This window comes from Psammomys obesus, unplaced genomic scaffold (assembly GCF_907164565.1).
Source record: "Psammomys obesus unplaced genomic scaffold, mPsaObe1.curated_primary_1811, whole genome shotgun sequence".
In the NCBI taxonomy this organism is placed as follows: Eukaryota; Metazoa; Chordata; class Mammalia; order Rodentia; family Muridae; genus Psammomys; species Psammomys obesus.
This window is the reverse complement of record NW_026585797.1, coordinates 27061510-27084439: the sequence shown is the minus strand read 5'-3', so window position 1 is coordinate 27084439 and position 22930 is coordinate 27061510. Positions and strand designations below refer to the sequence as shown.

The following is a 22930-nucleotide window of genomic DNA, read 5'->3' as shown; positions in this document are numbered from 1 at the left end:
CGGCGGCCGCAACTTGGCGGGCCAGATGCCCCAGGGCGCGGCGGCGCTGCCAGCCTGCCGCTGCCGCCCCTGCGGGCCCGGGGCGCGTCTCCTTGGGCGGCGCTGCCCGCGGCGCGCGGCGTGTGCAGCGAGCGAGTGGAGGTATGTGTGGCGGGCGCGGCTGGAGCTGCCGCCGCCGCCGCCGCCGCCGCCGCCGCGCAGGCAGGTCCTAATGCCTGTCACTTCCCAGGACACTGGCAGCGGCAGCCCGGAGCCCCCGAGCCCTGGGCAGGTTTGCCTGTCCTTCCCCGCGATCTGATTGGATAAAGTGGGGGCTCGACGGTGGCCGGCGTGGGACAGTCTGGCTGTGGCAGGGGTCTCGGAAACCATGGGTTATTGCAGTGGCAGGTGCACGCTTATCTTTCTCTGTGGCATGCAACTGGTAAGTGACGCTTGGGTCCTCTTGTTCGGTGGCGTGCCTTTGAGAGAGTGGGCAGGGAGTGTAGTGAGAGGTCTGGCGTTGAGCAGGACGGAAGGAAAAGAGAAGAGAAAAGGTGACTTGCATTACCTGTATTTAAAAGGATTTTAGGGGTGCAGGAGAAGTGAACCACTCTGCCCACCCCCATTCCTGTCCCTCTAAAGACAGTTTTGCAGGTGCGGATTAAACTTGTTATCTTCAATTTCTTTAAGGGAATCGAGATGAAGCTTTTCTTCTGTGCTTGGCGTCCCTGTTAGTGTAACAGGGCGACTGTCCTATATATTTCAGTGTATATGTGTTACGTGGAAATACAGAATCTCAGACTTTTCTTTATATACTTGTTTTGCAGAGTCCTTATTTATTGTCATTTGATTTTTTTTTAAAAGGGAATATATCGTCTTACAATTTTCTTAAAAACTCCTTGTTTAGGGCAGACGATATTCTTACAGCATTCTGAGCTAGAAAGCCACAGTGAGTTCTAAAAGTGTGTACATTGGAGAGAAATACTTGGATAAACTCTGTTAACACCATTGGCACGAATGAACCAGTAACCTTTAAATAAGAATTGCTGCAATTCCAAGAAAAAAAAAAATCTTGTCTTTCATTAAGTATGGCATTGCCAGTGAAATAGACACTATTGTCTGTTCTCTCAGGATGCAGGGTCCAGTGTACTTTTTGAGGAATGTCCTTTAGTTGCCAAGAAGGCAAGAAGGCAATAATGCCTCTGAGTTTCAGTTCCTAAGGGCAATGGAAGCGGGGGCTGAGGGGAAGGTAGGGGTGAAAAATTACCACACTAGCAAATGGTTAATTTGAAGTGGGAGGTGCTTGCTGCCTTGACACCAAGTAGCTTTCCATAGGAAGTATCCATTAATCTAAATAATTACCCTCGTTGGTTTTCTAAAGGGTGGGAGGTTGTAGGATGGAGGACAGTTATTGAAAAAGCCCAGTCCTTAGGCAGGCAGTGCTCAAAAGAACAAGAATTTGTTGTTGAAACTGACAGAAGAATTTCTTAAGTTTTCTTCACTGTTTATCCGTTGCGAAGACCAGACCAAGAGAGAAATGTATTTTTTTTTTTTTTTTTTTTTTTTTTTTTTTTTTTTTTTTTTTAGCTAAAGAAGAGTTTTGGGTTTTGGGAGCATTTCAGCTTTGGCATTTTTTTTTTCCTGAAGAAAGTTCTCTGATGATGTATTCTTGAGTGAATTATGTACTATAGACTTGGTTGTCAGAAAAATAAAAAAAGAAGAAACTATAAATATAAATTTGGGAGTTTTATGTTTTCTCAGTGCTATGTACACCAGCTTCTATATCTCTACCATAGATCTGTGTAAGTTTTGCAGCACAAGACTTTTGCCATTAATGAGAAGGCTAACCAGAGTTTACTTTGTCAGACTATCTATACAGCACATATATTCCAAGTTGTATTGCATTTTCCAAACATTTTTAGTTTTGTGTATGCTTCGGGATATGTTATTTTCAGTTTTATGTGTCACAACTCAGCAGCTGTAACTGCTGAGTTACAACTGAGAGTAGGTTGGTGGGTAGAACATTCTTCCGTCCTTTTCAGCTGAAAACATGCAAGGTAACTCCTAATCATTTAATGTAAGAGGGTTTTCATTAATGTAGTAGGGCGGTTATATATAGTAGGGTCAAATGACATTTTGTGTGGTGGATATAACTTCTTAAAGTCATTGGAAAATGGAAATGTGCTAAGGAGAAAGCTAAATGTCCAAGCGTGATACAGCTGTAGTTGATTCCTGTTTGTGCCTGTATTCATGTCCGTGTGCTTGTGTCTACATGTAACCATGGATTCTAGGGGAGCTATAATACTTCATGGAGAAGAAGCCTTAATTATGGCTAAGTTCTCCAGCCAAATCGAATTGCCTGTAAGAAAGAAACACTAAGCCTAGGCAAGTGCACATTTGGGTCCTGGAAAGTATTTCACGATCTGTGAGAATTGTGGTCCTTTTCCATTCCCACTTCTGTGTCACCAGGCTAATATAAATAGCAGCCATGTTAATGCAGAGGCAGAACACCAAAAAAAAAAAAAAAAAAAAAGGACAAAGAAAATTAATTGTTTTGATGGGGTGAAATAATAATCACAGCCTTAAGGGCCTAAAAGATTCTTGTTAATTGTTGTGCTGTAGAGATATTTATGTACTTTGACATAAAATAAGTCTTTCAAATAGTTGTAGAAAACTCATGAGTGGAAATAAATGTTTTTTTTCCTATCCTTATAGATATAAAGTGTGGATGTATTTTTTAGCAAGTCTGGGGTAATTTTATTTTACATGAAACTCAGATTCCCATCATAAGTTTTGACTTGTGTATCATTGACTGACAGAAAAGTTCACCAAGTTTTGTTGACTTCTGAAGTGTTTGGCATTTGAACTCTTCTTACTTTCATAAACGCACCCTAGATTTACCAAAAGTACTGGAAACCAAAGATACATTAAGTTTATATTTAGAATGCCCTGTTTTAGTTGAAAATTTTCATCAATTTACAGCTAATTTTAGAAAAGGTATCTTTAAGTACTGTAGAAATAAAGACCTCACTTGACTGGTTATTTTCAGAGCAGATGTGGTATTTTGGATACTTAACATGTGAAAAACAGGGTCAGAATCTCCTCATGAGTTTTCTTGTTAGGAGTTTATATCCTTGCTGTGAATTATATCATATTAATATAATATACTCGACAGAGTGGAAGCACAAATAAACATTTATTATTTAACTATCTGAAAATCAGATTGTAAGATAAATGACAATTCTGCAGTATGATAATTCAATCTAAAACTTCCATTCAATGAGAAAGTGTCTGCAAGTATCAGAAATTGAAATCTCCGAGCTATGTGGGTAAACTGGCTTCAGATATCGGGGTGATTCTTGTAAGGAGAAGTGTGATTTCTAGGAAGAGATTTGCCACATGGGCAGAATCTGGAAGTTAAGCTCATAATCGCTAGAATGTAATTTCCTTGTTATCATTCCTGCCTTCATTGCTCAGAAACTGAAGATTTCAGATAGTAGCAGGAATCATCACTGTATTTCCAGTGATGGGTTTAGTCCTATGGGCAAGAACAACTTAGCTTCTTCTTTACAACCTCAGGCAGCTTGTGAAAGAGTCTACCGTTTATCCCCCAGCTTTTCTTTGAGTCAAAGGCTACTTTATACATATGTTGGAAAAAGTATTTTAATATTTCCCAGTGGGGGAAAGAATAACTTGGTTATAATATGAAAGAATATAACTGATTTTAAATAAAAAACCCAACTTTCTTCCCAGGTAAGGGAACTTCAGATCACACGCATTTTGGGGATGTCAGAATACTGTGTTGGGAAGGACTGTATGTCTCTGAAACTACTGAAAGGACGTCTAGGCTTGCTTTCATAGATTACCGCTTGAAGATGGCATTCTTGCCAAGTGATGTATGCGATATTGCGAACTTGGAGCAGGCGCCACACACAAACAGGTTAGCAGCAGCGTGTACGGCTGTGTGAAACAGCACACTTGAAAATGAACAATGATAGTTGCTTTTAACTGTACAGCTGTCACGCACACTTAATTAAAAAAGGGCACATATGCAGATATAAAGAAAACAATATTCCTTCCACGATAGAGCACTGTGCGGTGTTCACCACTGTTTGGTGAGCATTTGATTACTTTGGAAAAACTGAAGCTGGGACATGAAGTGGCAAGGGAAGTGTAGGTGGAGCTTACCGTGACCTTAGGGTGACCTTTGAGATGTTGTTCATGGGTCTAACTCATGCAGACGACTGAAAATTCCCATATGACACCTTAGAAGGTTCTGAAATTGAAACATCCCGAGACGGTTTCTAAGTTGTAGAATGGCTTTTCTTGTTTGTAATGTTCTCTATGCACGTACAAAAGCATTTTTTGGTATATCTTTTTAGCTTAAAATACCCTTGCATTGTAATTAAGCATATCTATTTTTTAATTTGATGTTTGCCAAGGAAAGTATACCGAATTCTCTTGGTATTTACTCTTGCACCTTTCTTTTGAACAGCAAGTTGTTATGCTGTTATATACTCCATTGCAATAAGCCTACTTGTGCAGATCTCCTTCCCTCCTTCCTTATACCAAGGCTTGGATAGGCAGCACTCTGTGATGAGGGTCACCGTGTTCTCTGGTGTGGAGCCCAAACATAGGGACTGTTCAAGGAAAATGACTGGCTGTTGTCACCTCCTTTCCTCCACGGTGCTTCTTACTTTGGGGGCTAAATTTCTACTTACCTAACTAAAAATTTTAGCGTAGAAGTGAAGGATACCTTGAAATAGGAAGTTTGCTTTGAAAGTAGAATGTTTACAGATATATTTTTTCCATATATATATATATATACACACACACACACACACACACACAATCAGAGACAGAAACAGGTTTTCACACTTTTGTCTTTATAACTGAAATAAAAATATCACAATTTTAGCATTAGTTGCATTACATATTGTTTTATTTTACAGGTCCCTGTATTTTGCGCACAATGGTAGATTTTTAAACTAATGTTGGTAAAAATGAGAATTATTCTTTTCAATTACCTTGTAACACACAAGCATCAGAAGTCAAACTGACATATAGGAAAAGTGTTCTCCTATATCCCGCTGTTTGCGACCACTTCCCTGTGGAAACTTGAAAGCTCTTTTTCGTAGCAGAGTAAAATACAATAATTTTTCACTTAACTGTGGAGCAGATTTTGAGGAAAACATCATTAGGTCATTTCGTCGTGTGAACATCATAGAGTTTATTTACACAGACGCGCACGAATCACCTGCTACATAGCAGGTGGTATAATATTGCCTTGGTCTTTTATGTGTCTGCTGCTAAATGAAACATTTCAGACTGTGTGGCTGTATATACACACCTTTGGGGCAGATGTATTCCATGCATGGTTCCTTTTATAACACTTCTTTCATAATAGTAGTTGGATGAAATAATATTTACACCTAAGGTCTCTAATCTATAATAAGTAAAATTTTTGTAATATGTTTTCTTACCATCCCCAAGAAATTGGAAGATGTTTAAGAGTTATGAAAACAACATGAAACAACATTATTTTCTATTATCAGACTTGGTTAGAAAGTGAAATTAACAGACTGTTTTTCTCTTTAGTGTTCCAGGTGTATTCAGATAGAGAGGCTGTTAAAGCTTAGGAAAATTACTTACTTCATCTTTCTGAAAACTCTATTTCCCTTATTTTTTGTATTAGTTCAAATAAAAGGGCATACGTTCTAATGGATAGGAGCATCTAATTCTTAATATGCAGTAAGCTGCACACTTTTTTTTTTGAGGTTTTTGAACCTGAAATAGGAAAGGCTAGCCTCCAATTGTAATAATTTTTACTTTTTAAATTACTTATAGACCCCGTGTTAAGTTTGGTGTCTATTAAACACATAATTCAAAGTTACAAAGAAATTCATTTTATATGTGCTTTCACACAAATTAGTTCTTAAATTGTGTGGCTTTGTAATATAGTATCCTTTAAAAGTCTAGTTTTGATAAATAGTTAAACAGTAATGAAAACTTGCATATTCATTTGGAGCTTGCTAGAGACTAAATACTATTTTTACTACTCTAAAATTTCCTGCAGTAATCCTATGAAGGAGGTAACAAATGTTAAGATCATCATTTTCCAGAGATAAAGAAGGCTTTAAAGTCATCCCTTAGTGTGGCAGAAGATCTTGGATTCAAGCCCGGGTATATAGAACTTTTTAAAAGCTTGTGCCTGTCTTTCTTACTGACTCTCTTCCATGTAAGAAAACAGTATCAATGATTTACATCAAGTACATCCTTATTGCCACAGTACTGATATGGCTTAGAAAGCAATATGATTTCAGGACCCATCCCTGAAATCTGTCTATTCAAGAAATCTAAACACAAATATGACCTATTGGTGCATACCCCAATAAGTTAAATAAAATCTGCCTGGGTTGAGTATCCTGTGCTGTTTTGTGTGAAGGCTAAGTTCACCGAAACCACACAAAGCTTATTTGCGGTATCCTGGTGAAATAATTTCTGCCTCTGTTTCTGTAATAATTACAGTTGTCATTTTTGGCTAACTTTTGAGAGATAGCCACTCACCACAATTTGGAACATTGATATGAATGCTTACAACTTATTTCATTGGAAGAAGCAATGCGTTCATTTTGTTCTTAAATTAGTTGGCTAGTTAGTCAATTAGTTAGTTAGTTAATTAGTTTTTAAAATAAATTCTTGACAGAGAAGCAATGCAGGACACTGTTAATTGGTTTGGGGGAAGAGGCCAATCTGCAGATCTTAAATTCATCTCTGACACCATTGAATGGGAACAGTTACTGACCGTTGGTGGAAGGGACAGAGAAAATAGGTTATCTATCTATCTATCTATCTATCTATCTATCTATCTATCTATCTATCTATCTATTACAATTTATTCACTTTGTATCCCCACTCCCTCCTCTCCTCTTAGGCCCTCCCACCCTCCCTCTTTTTCTCCTATGTCCCTCCTTTAGTCCACTGATAAGGCAGGACCTCCTCCCATTCTATCTGACCCTAGCCTATCAGGTCTCATTAGGACTGGCTGCATCATCTTTCTCTGTGGCCTGGCAAGGCTGCATCCCCAGGGGAAGATGATCAGAGAGCTTGCCACTGAGCTTATGCCAGAGACATAACCCGTTCCCCTTACTAGGGTAACCACTTGAAAACTGAACAGCTTATGGGCTTCCTCTGAGCAGGGGGTTGGGGAAAAAAGATAACAACTTCAACAAATGACACTGGTATAACGGATATCTACATGTAGAAAAATGCAGATAGACCCATATTTATCACCCTGCACAAAAGTAAAATCCGAGTGGATCAAAGATCTCAACCTAAAACCAGACACACTAAATCTGTTAGAAGAAAAGTGGGGAAGAGCCTTGACCTCATTGGCACAGGAGACAACTTCCTGAACAGAACACCAACAGCACAGGCTCTAAGATCAACAATTAATAAATGGGACCTCATGAAACTGAAAATAGGTTATTTATAATATGTACAAGTGTGGTAGAGAACACTTCTTGAAATTAAATTTTCATTCATGCTTTTATAGAGCCTTGTAACATGGATCTCCCAGTCTTCCCTACTTTTTCTGATTTCTTAGTTCTGGAGAGAAGCCAGATAATCTAAATTTCTAAGGAATTCCCATTTGTTCATGCCTGTTGCCTTTAAGCTGATGTCAAGTGCTGTTGGCCACTTAATGGTGTTCATAAGGACATACATCTGTTCTTGAAGATTTCCTCCCCAACTGGAGAATGAGGTCATTTTTTCTTTTGACTTGTAACTGATGTGAAAGAAAGCTTTTCTTCTGGAAAGACTATGCCTGCTTCTTACTTCTAGCCCAGTCCTATTCAGACGTTTAAATAAGAGGCATGGAAGGTCTTTTCACGGTTTGCGTGCCTTTTAAATCAATAGGGACATAGAGGAATCTGAAAGTAGCCCTCTGCTTGGCAATGCTGGAATGGAATTGGATTATTTACTGGCGAAGTCCCCTGTCCAGATAACTCCTTCTTGTGCTAAGCATAGCCTTGAAAGAGAAAGGAGGGAATGTGCCGAAAAAAGCACAAGGCACAAGGTTAAGTCAGAAGCCAGATTGTCCTCTGTCCAGTCTGGTGCTTCTGTGTTGTTCATGCCATTTTTAGGTTTGCTTCTGTTTCCTCATTTGAAAAATGGGGCAACTAATTCCTGACCCATATTTTTGGAAAGATGCTTAGAAGAATCCAGGGGAGGAAATATACTTAAAATATAACTGTAATTATTACTGGTTTGATCCTCCGCATTTGCTCATCTAGGGATCCTACAAGTAGTTTAAGTGTGGTTACACACTATTGCCATTTGCATCAAAAGAGCTGCGGCCCTAGTGGCAAAAGCTGGTATTGCTTAATACCAGCTTTTTTTTTTTTTTTTAAATAGCTGGTATTATTAAATGGACCTTTAGTCCACCTACCTACAAATTTGGAAGGCTCCATAAAGAAGAATTGTAACATTAGCTGCTAGAAGTTAGAAATAAAATTTAAAAATACATTTATTTTTAAAAAATTAAAAATATAGTTAAAATATATGTCTGATCAATATGTAGATAAATATTTTATCAATTCTTTGAGAATTTCATGCATAGTATCTTGATTATAATCATCTCCAAATCTGTCCATAACCCTTCCAAATCGACTCCACTTCCCCACCATCGGCTGACTTTGTGTCCCTCTTTTTATTTTAATAACTCAGACCAATTTGAGTTGTCAGTATACTTTTGGTGGGGCCATTAACTATAGCCTGGTAAAAACCTACTTGGGGCTATAACCTTAAAGAAAACTGACTCTTTCTCCCATAGAAACCATCAGCTGTTAATGGATCTGCATATCGTTAACTATTAGTTGAGAATTAAATTTGGATTTCACAAAAATCCCAGCATTGTGCGTGCAGTGTTTCTAAAAATCTGTTATGAACACTTGAGAAATATTCTACTGACCCAAAGCTCTTTTGTTTTTCTATCTCCATCCCCAGGAATCAAAGCATAGTTAGCATAGTAAGAGTTCCATAAATCCTGCTTTAAAGGAACTCTACTTAATTCTACTTAATGCAAATGATATTACAAAGTGCTTGCAATGATGTAAGAAAACGAGTGTGTTATAGTTGCTACTTATGTTCCATGGGAATAGTACTCTCAGCACTAGTTTTCAGTAAAATATTATTCTAGGCTAATGATGTGTCTAATAGTTAATACTACATTAATTGTCTAAATAATATTTAAAGGTTAAAATTGAGCATGGAAACAGCTCAGCATATTTCTAACAAATAATAATACATAAAATAAATACCTTATCTCATATTACCAAATATCACGTGGTTAAAGGAACAGAACATCATTTACACAACGAAATACTACTCAGCTATCAAAAACAAGGACGTCTTGAGATCTGTAGGCAAATGGAACTGGAAAATGTTATCCTGAGTGAGGTAAGCCAAACTGAAAAAGTACATTCACGCACAGTAAGCATTCACTTATAAGTGGATATTAGTCATAAAGTTAGGATAGGCATGCTACAATCCACAGTCCCAAAGGAGCTGCGTGACAAGGCGTGCCCTAGGAGGATACTTGAATCTCACCCAGAAGGAGAAATGAAACAGCCATTGGAAGTGGATGGAGGGAGGTAACTGGGTAGGAGGAGGGATGGAGATGGGTGCAGGGGTTGGGGTTAGGAGTAGAATTGCTGGGGAGAGTCAGGTAAAATAAAGAAATTGGAGGTAGGAGCCATCTTTGGGACTTGCCAGAGACCTAGGATAGTGGAGGCCCCGGGAAGTTTATGTGGTGTCACCCTAGCTGAGACGCCTTGTAGCTAGGGATATGGAGCCCGAACTCTACCTCCTGTAGCCAGGCAGGGCTTCCAGTAGAGGATAAGGATGTCAACCCATTCACAAAAGCTTTAGTCCCCAAATTTGCCAAGCCTAAAATATGTGCAAGGACAAAGATGGAACAAAGATTAAGGGAATGGCTAACTCCCTCTAAAGACTCGCTCTACTTGAGATCCATCTCATGGGAGAAAACCAATCCCTGACACTGATAATGTCACTCTGGTATGCTTGTAGACAGGAGCCTAGCATAAGTGTCCTCTGAGAGGCTTCATCCAGCAGCTGATGGAAACAGATGCAGAATCCACAGCCAAACATTAGACAGAGGTCCAGAGCCCTATGGAAGAGTTGAGGGAATGATTGCGGGAACTGGAGAGATCAAGGACTCTACAAGAAGACCTACAGAGTCAACTAACATGGGCCAATGGGGGCTCACAGAGACTGAACCACCAACCAAGCTTAATGTGCCATGGTGGAACCAACCCTCTTCACTGAGGAGAAGGAGAGGCCAGAATGGGGAAAGAAGTGTGTGAGGGGAGAGGACATGGAGGAGAGGAGGGGGACTTTGATCAGGATGTAAAGTGAATAAAAATATTAATGGCGAAAAAATAGAACATTTTTTTCAGATAGTTGTCTATTGCTTATTATGTTAACTTGGTTTTCTGGGAATTATGCTTCGATTACTAACTTGGCAGTTAAGGTAGGATTAGAGTTAGGGTTTTGAAAGTGGGTAGATGAGGCTCTGCATCTACATCCTTGGTCTGGAAGTGAGCTGCTCCTCAAGCACTGCTCCCTACATGTTTGACTTTGTATAGCAGTTGATGAAGATTCTTCATACTGACCTTTGTTTTCTAATCAATGCGTGCATGCCAGAACAGTAACACATTTAAAAATCCCTGACAATGCTTCATTCTTGGAGAACAAATGGGTCTTAGTCTGGAGATCAAGTATCAATTCAGTACCCCTTTTCTGTTCACAGAAGTCTTTGTGTACATATATATTATGCTACCTACACAATGGGACAAAGATCTGTTGAAGCCTTTAGCTGACATCTAGCTGTGTATCAAATGATGTAGGGGTCAATGTTCACTCTGAATTGTTCAGTGGTGTGGACTTTATGTGATCCCAGCCTCAGAGCTTTCCCACAAGATATACTAGGTTGATCCCGTAGAGGATTATTTTTAGATACCACTGAGAAAGAGCTGTGGAAAGAATTTCCACGGGGTAGCACAGGAAGAAAATTTTGCTTGCTGGCGATGCAGGGCTGTCTCTCTGGTTGGCTCATGTAGGACTGCCCTGAGCACCTCTTTTGTTACAGCGCCTACAGCAATTGGAGCCAAGTTGCTCCTGACTTCTCACCTCAGGTTTGCTGCATTGCAGTTCTGATCAGTTTAAAATGTTTGAATGAATGAATGGTAGAAGGAAATTCATTCATTATTAGATTCTCTGCATCAAGCAGGATTCATGAAATGTCTCCCTCTGAATGAATGGTGTAATGGAAATGTGCTGAATAAAACTGTGTCTTCCCTTTTGATAACTGGGGTAAGAGCTAACGGAAAGCAATGCCAAGGCATAGTTCTGTCGTAAATCTAATATCTAATGATTCTAATAGCTTAAAATCAGGTTAAGTTGCAAGTCTATCCATTCTTATTTATTTGCTGAGCCATCCTACTTACTTACTATGTTAGTAGCTAAAACAGGTTTGCTGACCTCTGTTCATCCAGTGCTATAAAGTTACGTTTAAAGCCACTCTAAAGAAGATCAGTATTGCTGAGACACAGCTGTTCATACACCTGAGCCCTCCTGTTGATCTTTTGTCTTCTTGCCATGTTTTAAATACTTAATTCATAATAAATAGTTCAATGTCATATTATCTGGTGTTATATAATTCAATGGATATGACATTACCTAGATGGCTGTATTAGATCATTACTTGAAAGGCTGCATTAGATCAAGACGGAGATAATAAAGCCGATTCTGTCTTCATTTTTCATCTCTGTAGGAATGATTTTTAACTGTGCATATCATAGGCTTTTCGGTGAATCTGTGAAAGCTACTTACTCTTAATCAGAAAAGTACTCACATTGATTGTGGGCGCCACAGCATCTGGTCCTCATCTGTAAATTCTTCAAATGTGAGTGAAAATTATAAACTTTAAATAAGTTTTGAGGTTTTCTACTTTATGGAAAGTTCTGCCTATCACAATTTTTAATTTTAATTGAATTATCAAACAAAAACTTGTCACATCAAAGTTGGAAAAGACAAAGCAACAGAAGGTAAAGTGTTCAAGAGAAAGAGTAAAAATCATAACTCTACTTTTTTGTACCCTCGGTAATCCCATTAAAAAAAAACCCAACACGTAACTGGAAGCAATGATATATATGCAGAGGACATGGAACAGATGCCTGCAGGCCCTGTGCATGCTGCTTTCGTCTCCGAGAGTTCACATGAGCTTTGCTCATGTTGATTTATATGGTCTTGTTTCCTTGGTGCTCTTCATTATCTCTGCCTCTTGAACACTTTTCTTGTTATATATTTGAATGAATGAATGAATGAATGAATGAATGAATGAATGAATGAATGAATGAAAAGCTAACCACTAGGGTAAAAGTTAGCAACTGAGTTGTCATTTATGCCTCCTAGGAGAGAGAAAATTTGTTTTCTCCAATGGAGTGACACTGGGTAGATCTAGCAGATGAACCAGGACAGGCCTGCTGTTTAGGAGTCCACAAACATAAAATGAACTCTGTGTGTGTGTGTGTGTGTGTGTGTGTGTGTGTGTGTGTGTGTGTGTGTGTGTGTGTGTAATACAGTCTGGTGGCTTTGCTGCTGTTGTTTTATTTTGGGGTATTTTATTTTGTTTTGTTTGTTCTGGGAGAGTTCGTTGTATTTGGTTATTGTTTATTGTTTGAAAACAAACTTAAAGTTGGGTTGGTAGGGAAGGGTATCTAGAAGGACTAGAGGATTAAAAGTCTATTTAAAAAGTCTATTTAAATTTAAAATTGTTTTAAAAAATAATATATATGATTAAAATATTACAAAATGTTAAAAACAATTGAATTAAATTATGGGCATATTTGACATATATTATTACATATTTTGAGGCATGTGTACAGACACTTATGCCTAGTCTCTCTCTTTTTCTCTCTCTGTGTGTAATGCAAGCTGTAAGGAACTCTTGAAAGTTTCTGAAAAAGAAACAAATTAGGTTTCTAACAAGGAGACTCAGCATCTGCAGATATATACAATATTGAACAGTGCTAGAATTTCTAAGAATACCATTGTAAGGAGATGCATGGGGACGATTAGTTATAGCCTCATAAGTTGATCATCCATTATGTAAAAGACTGGTGCATAGCAGACTGGATTGCTGCAATGAGATTGGAGAAAAGGAACAAACAAAGTGAAGGGGATGGGAAGAGTTTATGGCTAAGGATGAAACAGTGCCTGCAGAGAAAGCAGCTGATAGCAAGTAGGAAAAAATAGGAGAAGCAGAGGACTGCAAGATAAGGGTCTTCACTAGGAGTCCTGCCTGGTTAGAAGATGGTCACTTCAGTCTCCCTGTACCCCCGCCGCCTGCTGCTAGGAGTCTCAGCTTCGGTCACACCCATATCCTCCCAGGAGCCTACCCTGTCCCAGGTTTCCAGCTTGTCAAACAGATGCACCCCTCAGTTTTCTTCAGTCTCCCAGCCCTCTCCCCTCACACCTTGTTCTTCTTACATCTGATCCCCACTCTCTAATATCCACTTATAAGTGAGTACATACCATGTGTGTCTTCCTTGTGGGGTTCCTGTCCCACTTACTGTGTGGTTACCTCACTTAGAAAGATCTTTTCTAATTCCATCCATTCGCCTGCAAATTGCATGATTCACTTGTTTTTAATAGCTGAGTAGAATTCCATTGTGTAGAAATACCACAATTTCTCTATCTGTTCTTCAGCTGAGGAACATCTAGGTTGTTTCCAGTTTCTGACTATTATAAATAAAGTTGCTATGAACATAGTTGAGAAAATGTGCTTGCAGTGTGGTGGCATATCTTTTGGTTATATGACTAACTAAATGGTATAGCTAGGTCTTGTGGTAGAACTATTCCCAGTTTTCTGACAGAGCACCAGATTGGTTTTCAGAAAGGTTGTACAAGTTTGCACTCCCACCAGCAATGGAGGAGTGTTCTCCTTTTTTTACATCCTCACCAGCATGTGCTGTCACTTGAGTTTTTGATCTTAACTATTCTGACAGCTATAAGATGGAATCTTAGAGTCCTTTTGATTTGCATTTCTCTGATGACTAAGAACATTGACAGTCACAAAAACTTTGAGCTCAAATTTACCCTGCCTACATGAAGTGCAGGGATAAAGAGGAAACAGAGATCGAGGGAATGCCCAACCAATGACCCAGTGTTAGACCCACCTCAAGGTAGATAGCCAGCCCTTAACATTATTAATAATGCTCTGCTATGCTTGCAAACAGGAGCCTAACATGACTGTCTTTTGGGAGGCTGCACCCACCAGTGGATCTCACAGCTGGAACTCACAGCTAAGCATGGGGCAGAAATCTGGGGTCTTGTGGAAGTGTGGGGGAAAAAGATGGAAGGACCTGGAGGGGACAGGAATCTCACAAGAAGACCAACCGAAACTACTAAACCAGACACAAGGGGGCTTACAGAGACTGAGGCACCAATTAAGGAGTATGCATGGTCTGGACCTAGGATTCCTACAGATATGTGGCCAGTGGGCAGCTTGGTCTTCATGTGGGTCTACTGGTGGTTCGAGGTGGGGTTGTTTCTAACATGGACTCTATTGCCTGCTTTTGGATCACTTTCCCTTGGCTGGTGTCAGTAGAAGATGATGTTCTCAGTCCTGATGTGACTTGATGTGCTGGGGAGGGTTGATACAGGGGCAGGGGAGCTCCCCTTCTCTGAAAAGAAAGGGTGTGTGGAAGAGGGAAGAAGGAGGAAGGTGGGACCAGGAGGAGAGGAGGAAGGGGGTTGTGACTGGTATGTAAAGTGAATTAATATTAATTAATTAATTAAGTAAGTAATTTAAAAAGGTAAGTGTGGGTCAAGGATGGACTCAGACCTCTTTGATAGAAATCTCAATGTTGTAGGCTACAATATGTGTGTCTTTTGAGTATAACTATTGATTGGGGTTTATAACAGTGCTCAACAGTAGGAAATTAGAGTACCTTAAATGATATCCATTTCTAGACAAACCAGGTTCTTTTACTTCAGTATGCAACTTCTGAGAATTGGAGTGAAAAATTAGCAAATGAAGTGTCTCTGTATGTTGAAGGTAATGACCACCTATGAGTGAGCGTTCGGAAATATCTTCAGGCATTAAGTCAGCATGATTTCAGAATGGGAAGGAGCAGATCATTGGAATGGTAGTGAAAACAGCTGAGAGTGAGGAAGCAGGCACAGAGTGAGTCAAGAAGAGGCAGGAGCTGAGTGAAATGGCTGCACCAAAGTGGGGGAGTCCAGATCATGGAGAGGAGTTCTTCCTGATCATTGCACACCACGTGCTGTGTGATGCTGAGGTCATCTAGTGTCCGTCCAGCTGTGTCGTGTTTTTGGGTACTGAGTTGCAGACATTATGAGGACCATCCCTGTGACCTGTACAAAGGACAATTGGCAACAGGAAACTGGAGAAGAGCACTGAGGAGAACAAGGTTGAGAAGTTGGGAAAATCTCTTTGAAGCAGATGAGTAGGCCTAGAGAACAATGATTAGGAAATCGTGTCCAGGAGGAGCTGACTTTGGAGGACAAGCTTTGGGAAGAGTGGACATTTTTTCTGTGTGGGTGGGTCAGTAGAGAAGGCTAAAGGTGGCTTTAGGCAGAGCTGTTTTATTTACGTTGACAACATCAGTAGGAAGGACTGGAGAGCTCTTTGCTAGTTGTAGCTGTCTGGAGCAATGCAGGCTTTTATTGTGTTCTTCGTCTATGTATAGGTGAAATGATATTAACACACAATAACAAATTTATCTAGAACTACCAAATTTCATCCCTCCCCCCCTCCCCGTCCTGTAAGATGATCTGAGATAAAGCCTGGAACACATAGCAATAGTAGGGACTTTTCTCTGCAACAGATTCTGAATTGTAAGAGGTCAGTAGGAGGGGTCGTCTAGTGTAGAGAATGGATACAGTAGACCTTTAGGAGTCACAAGCCACCCTGTAGAAGGCAGTAAGCTTTCCAGTTTGACTTGTTCTGTTTTAAAACAGGAAAAAAATACACAAGAGATCATAAAGTTTCCACAAAATCCACAGGTATTGGAGAAAGGACTACAAGGTTCACATCAAAATCCATACTGTACCAATCTGGAATTTTCTTGTGTGAATATCATACCTGTGCTGTCTTTTGGCAGGAGAATAAGGAGTGAGTGATGCTTGTGGCCATTGCTAGATTGAGAAACTTTTAGACTCTAATGTTTAGAGGATATCAAAAAGAAAAGTCCGTGTTTTGAAACTTTAGGGTTTTGCTTTATTTCTACTATGGAAAAGGCAACCAAACCCAGAATGTCTGTTACTACCAGAACTTGCTGGGAGGTGCTTGCTTGCCATTGCATAGAATCAGGACGGAATTCTGGAGACATAGAATGTCCAAGGAAACAACCTAAGACATCTGTTAATGTATTCTGAAAACTGGGTAATTCCAGTGTGTTTCCAGCTCAGCATCAAATGAGGAGGACACATAAATGGATGAGCAGCGGGGAAAGCCAGATGGGTAAAAAGAAATTGGAAAGTAGGCTGAGACTTACATTAGGCAAGGGTGCTGACGAAGGGTTTGTGGAAGTATTGACCATCAGCCAAAGTTGAGTCTTGGTTTATTTGAAAGCTACTTTTTTATGGCAAATTATGTGCTCAAACAAGCCTTTCACATTCGTGGCTGTTTGGCTCAGTTTAGTTTGAGCCAGGTGGATTTTTATTTAAAGCTCAGTCAATGTCACCCCTATGTTAATGCCAGTAAAGAATACTGATAGACAGTGGGCAGTTTTACTTTATTTTCTTCCAAATCCGATTCTATGTTAAGATATGTTAATAATTTTTTTTTTGTGAAATTTCTTAATTGCGAAAGATTGCAAAGAAAGAATATACATGAATTACATGTATGCAATTGTTTTCACTAAGGTAAATATTTATAACCTGAATGTGAGAGGTTTTAGGGCAAATGATGAATTTTTTAATTTTATAAAATACTTTCTTATGAATTAGGAAGTGTATGATTGAAAAATGAGAAAGATTAATTTTTATTTTATTTCTTTATCTTTATTAATTCAATTTACATCTCAGTCATATGACCCTCCCACCTCTCCTCCCAATCCAACCCTCCTTCCTTCATCCCCCTTTCCCTATTCCTCAGAACAGGGGATTCCCCTACTCAGACATCTAGTCATCTATTCACATGAGGACTGAATTCGTTTTTCTCCCTTTTGGCTTTGTAGGGGAGTCTCATCAGAGGGAAGTGATCAAAAAGCAGGCAACATAGTCCATGTCAGAGATCTCCCCTATGCCCCTAACTAGTGGGCAGACGTGAAGACTAAGATGTCCATTGGACTTATCCTCTTGGGGTCTGCGCATTGTAGTATGTCTATCCTGTGCTATATGACTAAAATACGCTTATAAGGAGAACTCCATTTTTCTAAACACCAGACAGTTCAGGAAGCATTTACTTTCACTTATAAACACAAACACACTCACACACATGCTCACACAGTCGCCCTCACACACGCAGATGCTTTCACACACAGCACACATGGTCACATACAGTTGCACACACATACATATTCACTCACACACACACACTCGCACTCTCACGTACACTCACGTAGCAACTCAAGTCTGAAAAATGCTTAAGTAATAGCAATTACTTACATGATTCCTGAACCCAGGAATATTCAAAGAGCATCTTAATACTTGATATCCTGATTCACCAGAAAGCCCAGTTATTGTCAGAGAAGTGTGGTAAACAGCAGAAATTTGTCCTTTTAAACGGTCCTATTGCTGCATGATTTCTCATGATCCAACTTGATTTCTTTGGACAACAGTCTTTTTGTGAACTCTAATTTGCATGCCTGGAGGAAGGGGACCAAATTACACAACTTCTTGAGTGTCCTTTTAGCTTGATGGTTTTATGATTAAATTTTGCATTTTAAAATTACTCTTCTCTAGAAGGGCCAGGCTGGAGGTTCTTTTCTGGTTCATGGTGATTTAAGAGAATGAATGTATCATCTGGTGAATTTCCCTCTTAGACAAACCAGAGCATTATAAAACAGATACTGTGGATGGGAAAATAAAGGAAAGGAAAAAGAGCAAAATAAATCCCAGAGGTTAGACCTAAGTGGAGTTGAGCCTCTCTGCACAGCAGTTAAGTACAACCCTCTGGAGGTGGAATTGGACCCTCTGGATGTTCAGCTGAATAGACCAGTTAAAATATATGCGTTTATGTGTGTCTATATATGAATATATATGTATACACACTCACATACATATATTTATGTGTGTATTTTTAGGTGTATGTGTGTATATGAGTTGTGGAATGATAGTGATACAGAAACAAAGGAAGAGAGAATAGAAGTGGCGTTCTCCATGGGAAACAACTTAGTCAAGCATTAAGAATGTATGTGAGTACAAGGGTCTGGTTTTTCTAACAACACTCTTTTCATTCCCCAATTTGTTGTTCTAAATTTGGGAGGTTTGCAGTGGATCTTCTTGACAGATAATCTGGAATGTTCAGGATGAAAACCAGGAGTCCTCCATCTGCTGCCTTCCATAAAACATCAATGCAGAATGAAATTGAGACAGGGAATGGAGGAGCCTACTGTATTCACTTGGAAGAAGTGGAAGAGTAGGTAGGCCAGATTGCAATTATCCCCTGTTGGAGTGTAGCCAGGACACACATTAGTGCATGCTTGTCTCTGAATAGCCTAATTAAGGAATTGTTGAGAACTAACAAAGTTGGCTGACTTGAAAAAGTCAGTGCTTGCTAAAATTTGTAAGTTAGAAGTGCTTAACAATATGACCTGATTTTTATGCTGGGGTCATCTTATTAATTAAAGTTTTCCCATCATCTAATTAGAAAATACAGTCTAAACAGAGTCTGGAGGGCTCCCAGTCTTCTTTGGTGATTTAGAGAAAGTGCAGAAAAGAAAAAAAAAAAAAAAAAAAAAAGAAAACCAGCATCCAATTAAAGCAACCAAATGGAAAGCTAGGCTAGATAAGCCTCTCGTCTTACTCTGTACCAGCCAGGTAATTAGTTAGGATACACTTGCAGTAAAGAGACATCACAGGGGCCATGGTGAGTTAGCTTTGAAGAGTAGAAAAGTATGTGCTGGTCCCTACAGTACCTGTTGGACTAGAATGGAGTTCTGGACCACATGATCAGTGGTGCCTTTTAAAAATAAATAATTATTCACTGCCGCAGAGGGCATTACTTAGTTTTCACCTCAAACAGTACTTTGTCAAAGAGCAGAAAGAGAAGGAATTGCTTTAGAAGGCTCTCCGTGAGTATCCAGCATTCGAAAAATACCTTAGGAGAAAGCAAAACAAAATGTTTTGAAAATTTTCTCACAATAAGGCCCTGGGTCTAAAACTTTTTAAGTTCTAAAAAGCCTGGGATCCGGGTGGCATCAGCATCTTCATGACTGTGTCTGCCTAGAGCAGTGCCATAACCCATCTCAAAACAAAGAAAGTGTAGAGCAAGCCTAACTCACAAGCCCATCTGAGCGAACAAAAAAAGGAACCTTAGAAAAGAAAACAGGGCATTGCCCGGTGATTTGGATTCAAAAACTAAGCAGGCGATATTTTACCCCAGCAACACTTCTGAAGGTTCATTTGGGGTATTGATACTGTGTTTAGTGAGTAATATTGTACGTCAGCCAGCCACATGTTCCTAGGTCGTTACACAAATTGCCTGTGAAAGGAAGATAAAGACTACTAATATGAGGAGAATGTGTTAGCCACGAATCATTGATACAGCTCACGGATGTTTGCATATGAGTTTCATTCATTTTTTTTTCTTTGTCATTGAGAAATAAGTCCTTGATGAATCATGGCTCATTCATATTGGCATTCACGGTTTTAGATTAGGCATCTTCTTTTCAGTCTCTAGGATGAAAGCAGATATATCGGGGCTGGTGCTGACAGGACTAACTTTCATGTAAGATGCTGTTCAAATGGATAGTGCAGAGGGAATAATTGTCTCCTAATTTGATCATGCTAGGTCTGAAACTTATTTATTTATTTTATCTGGGGCTTGACTTTGTGTTTAACTCAGAGGAGGTAGAAATCATGAAGCTCCTTATGTGCAGACAGTAGACAGACTTACAGTTATCTGTCAAACAAACCCAACACCATTAGCTGTCTTTGTGATGGAAGCTTTGGCTATGTAACAAAATATAGTTATATTTCTTTGTACTATAAGAGCGCCCTATCCTTTGTTTTTGTTTTGTTTTGTTTTTCAAGACATGGTTTTCCTGTGTAGCAATGGCTGTCCTGGACTCATTTTGTAGACCAGGCTGATCTTGAACTCAAAGTGACCTGCCTGCCTCTGCTGACTTGAGTACTAAAGGAGTGTGCCAACATGCCCAGCTAGTCCATCCTTTGTATCTACTGTGGGAGTTTGGATATGGCAGACAGGGATAGATGGCTGGAATAAAGGGTTAGGCCTTATGAAGTTGAGGAAGCTACTAGAAATAGTTTCTTTTAACATCTCCTCTTTGCTGCTTACAGACATGTAAAAATAACATGGTTAATCTAGCATATGATTTATGTGCTATCAGCAAAGAGAAGTGTGGATTATGAGTGGACAGTTAGACAAATGTAAAGTTGGGGATTTTAGAATATTATGCTGTTTTTAAAAGCTTTCTTACTGGAGTCAGACTTTCAGATCCTGACTTAACAGTATATACCACTTGGCACAAGTTACTTGACTTTTCTATGCTTCCATTAAACTAGGCTGATAATATCTTCTAAAACCTGGTAGAGCTGTTGGAAGATATAAAAAAGTTCAGGCATCGAACTTGCTAATCTTGCCTCATGTTGAGTTTTGAAACCTGCAAAGGATTTTAAAATTTTACAATAAATGACATATTTAGGATAATTTATTGATTATGTAGTGACAACTTCAAAGCAACATTTAAGGACAAGTATTCCTAAAATATTGGAAAAATTCAAATGAAAGGGACTAAAGTCAAGGAGACCTGTCAGTGAGCTATTGCAGGAATTACTATGTTTTAAGATATGAAGGACCTAGCGTAAAGTTACAACAAACGTGATGATTACTAAAAAGAAAACAATACTTTCTTTACAAATCACGATTGATACAATATGTCTCCATTGGGTCAACTCAAGAGTGAGGAAAGGGGTCACTTGTCTTGGCTTCCATCAATTCTAAGGGCGAGAAAGGAGGAATGCTTGCTGACATATGATGACAGTTGGACAGTTTGATACAAAAGTGGAGAGAGTTGCAGACTCCATTGCCACAAGAAAGAAGGAAGGGTGACATCATTGCTGTATGCATCCAAGTGAGTAGAGATTGCACAGTTAAAGGAAAGTGACTAGGAGCGTGTTTTGAATTCTTTTCATTTAAAGTGGCAGTGTAAAGGCAACGCAAAGACAATGCAAAGGCAATGTAAAGGCCATGCAAAGGTAATGAGAAACGGCAGTCTTAATGGTGACGGACATGTCTCCAGGCAGCTGCTGAATTTGTATGGAGGTCAAACTTGAAAATTGTGGCTTAGTTCTGATTGCACTGGTAGGAGAAAAGAAGAATCTTTGAAGGGCACATTTTCAAAAATTTTACTTCTTATAAAATGTGGAGTGGAGGAGGAATTGTTGAAATTTAAAAAAAAAAGTGTATGGGCCATTCTAGAGAAGCACTGGAGAGTGTAATGGACACAGTAGGCAAGAGCAGCAGAAAGGTTGATCAGAGAGTAAAACACAGTGGTGACTGTCAAGGAGAGAGTGGTAGAAAAGCTTTGGATTAAAGCTCATAGAGCTATGGTGATGCTAAAGCAGTTCTGTTAGAATGGGAAAAAAATCAATGTGATCTAAAACTTTGAAAGAAGGGAGAACCTGGGAAAGGAGGCACGATAAATAGACCATTTTTAAGAAGAAAATACTGAGGAAGAAGCAAGCTCTTGGTGGGGGTGGGGGAGCTTTAGATTTGCTCTTTACTTTGTGTCTGTACTTCACCAGAGTTTGTCTGCACATAAGATATTCACTTTTCATTTTGGAGCCATTTTTGACCTTTGGACAATTTTAAATATATAAAAGCACTATACTTGTTCAGAATCCTGGAAACAATTGGAAAAAGACCCCTGAGCATCTAAGCAGTTGGCTCTTACAAGGTTCAAACACATACAATATACTTGCGCATCTCACCAATTAGAGTGAAGCAGAGTCTGTCACTAGAAACCCTTACAGCTAGATTGAAACTAAAATTGATGAGCTTGTGTCTGCTGGAAAGCAATGCAGTCTGTTTTATTACATGGTGCTTGTTTGCTTGATTTTGAAATGGGATTTTACTATGTTACCCTGCCTGTCCAGGAACTCACTATGAGGCCAGGCTGGATTCACAGAGATCTGCTTATCTCTGCTGTGCTTAAAGAATACATCATAATGGCAGGCTGAATGCAGACCATTTGAAGAATCAAGGTGAAGCAAGATCATTCTGGCAGTTCTACCGATGGCAGTAAACAGTAAAATAACGAGTAGAAATTAAAGTTCAGTGGATGTCAAACAAACAGGAATAAGAAGTATTGCAGTTTAGGGATGTTTGGGCACAAATGGGGTGTATCTTTAGATCCCATGCTACTGCCTTTCTCTTGAGGTTGTCATATGGGAACTTAAAATAGTCAATGAATGTACTTTTAGTGAATTACTTAACTTAGTGTCTGTGTTTCTGTGTGTGTGTAAGAGAGAGAAAGAGAAAGACAGGGAGAGGAAAAGACATAGGGAAATCTATCAATCTCTCTAAATGGGTAGATATAGAAAGATGATAAATTGATAGATAAATAGATAGGTAGATGGATAGATAGATGATAGGTAGAAAGACAAATGATAGATAGATAGATAGATAGATAGATAGATAGATAGATAGATAGAT

The 22930-nt window shown here is 39.3% G+C and overlaps 1 protein-coding gene across 2 annotated transcripts in view; it reads left to right on the top strand.

Annotated features, from left to right (window-relative positions):
- The first annotated feature begins 222 nt into the window (after positions 1–222).
- The window catches only part of Nkain2 (sodium/potassium transporting ATPase interacting 2), a 1156795-nt gene continuing 1134087 nt past the window's right edge, over positions 223–22930 (top strand). For both annotated transcript variants that reach the window (XM_055599337.1, XM_055599336.1), the window contains exon 1: positions 223–421. In XM_055599337.1, coding sequence (XP_055455312.1) covers positions 368–421 — 54 coding nt within the window. In that variant the 5' untranslated portion in view covers positions 223–367. The remainder of the gene's footprint in view (positions 422–22930) is intronic.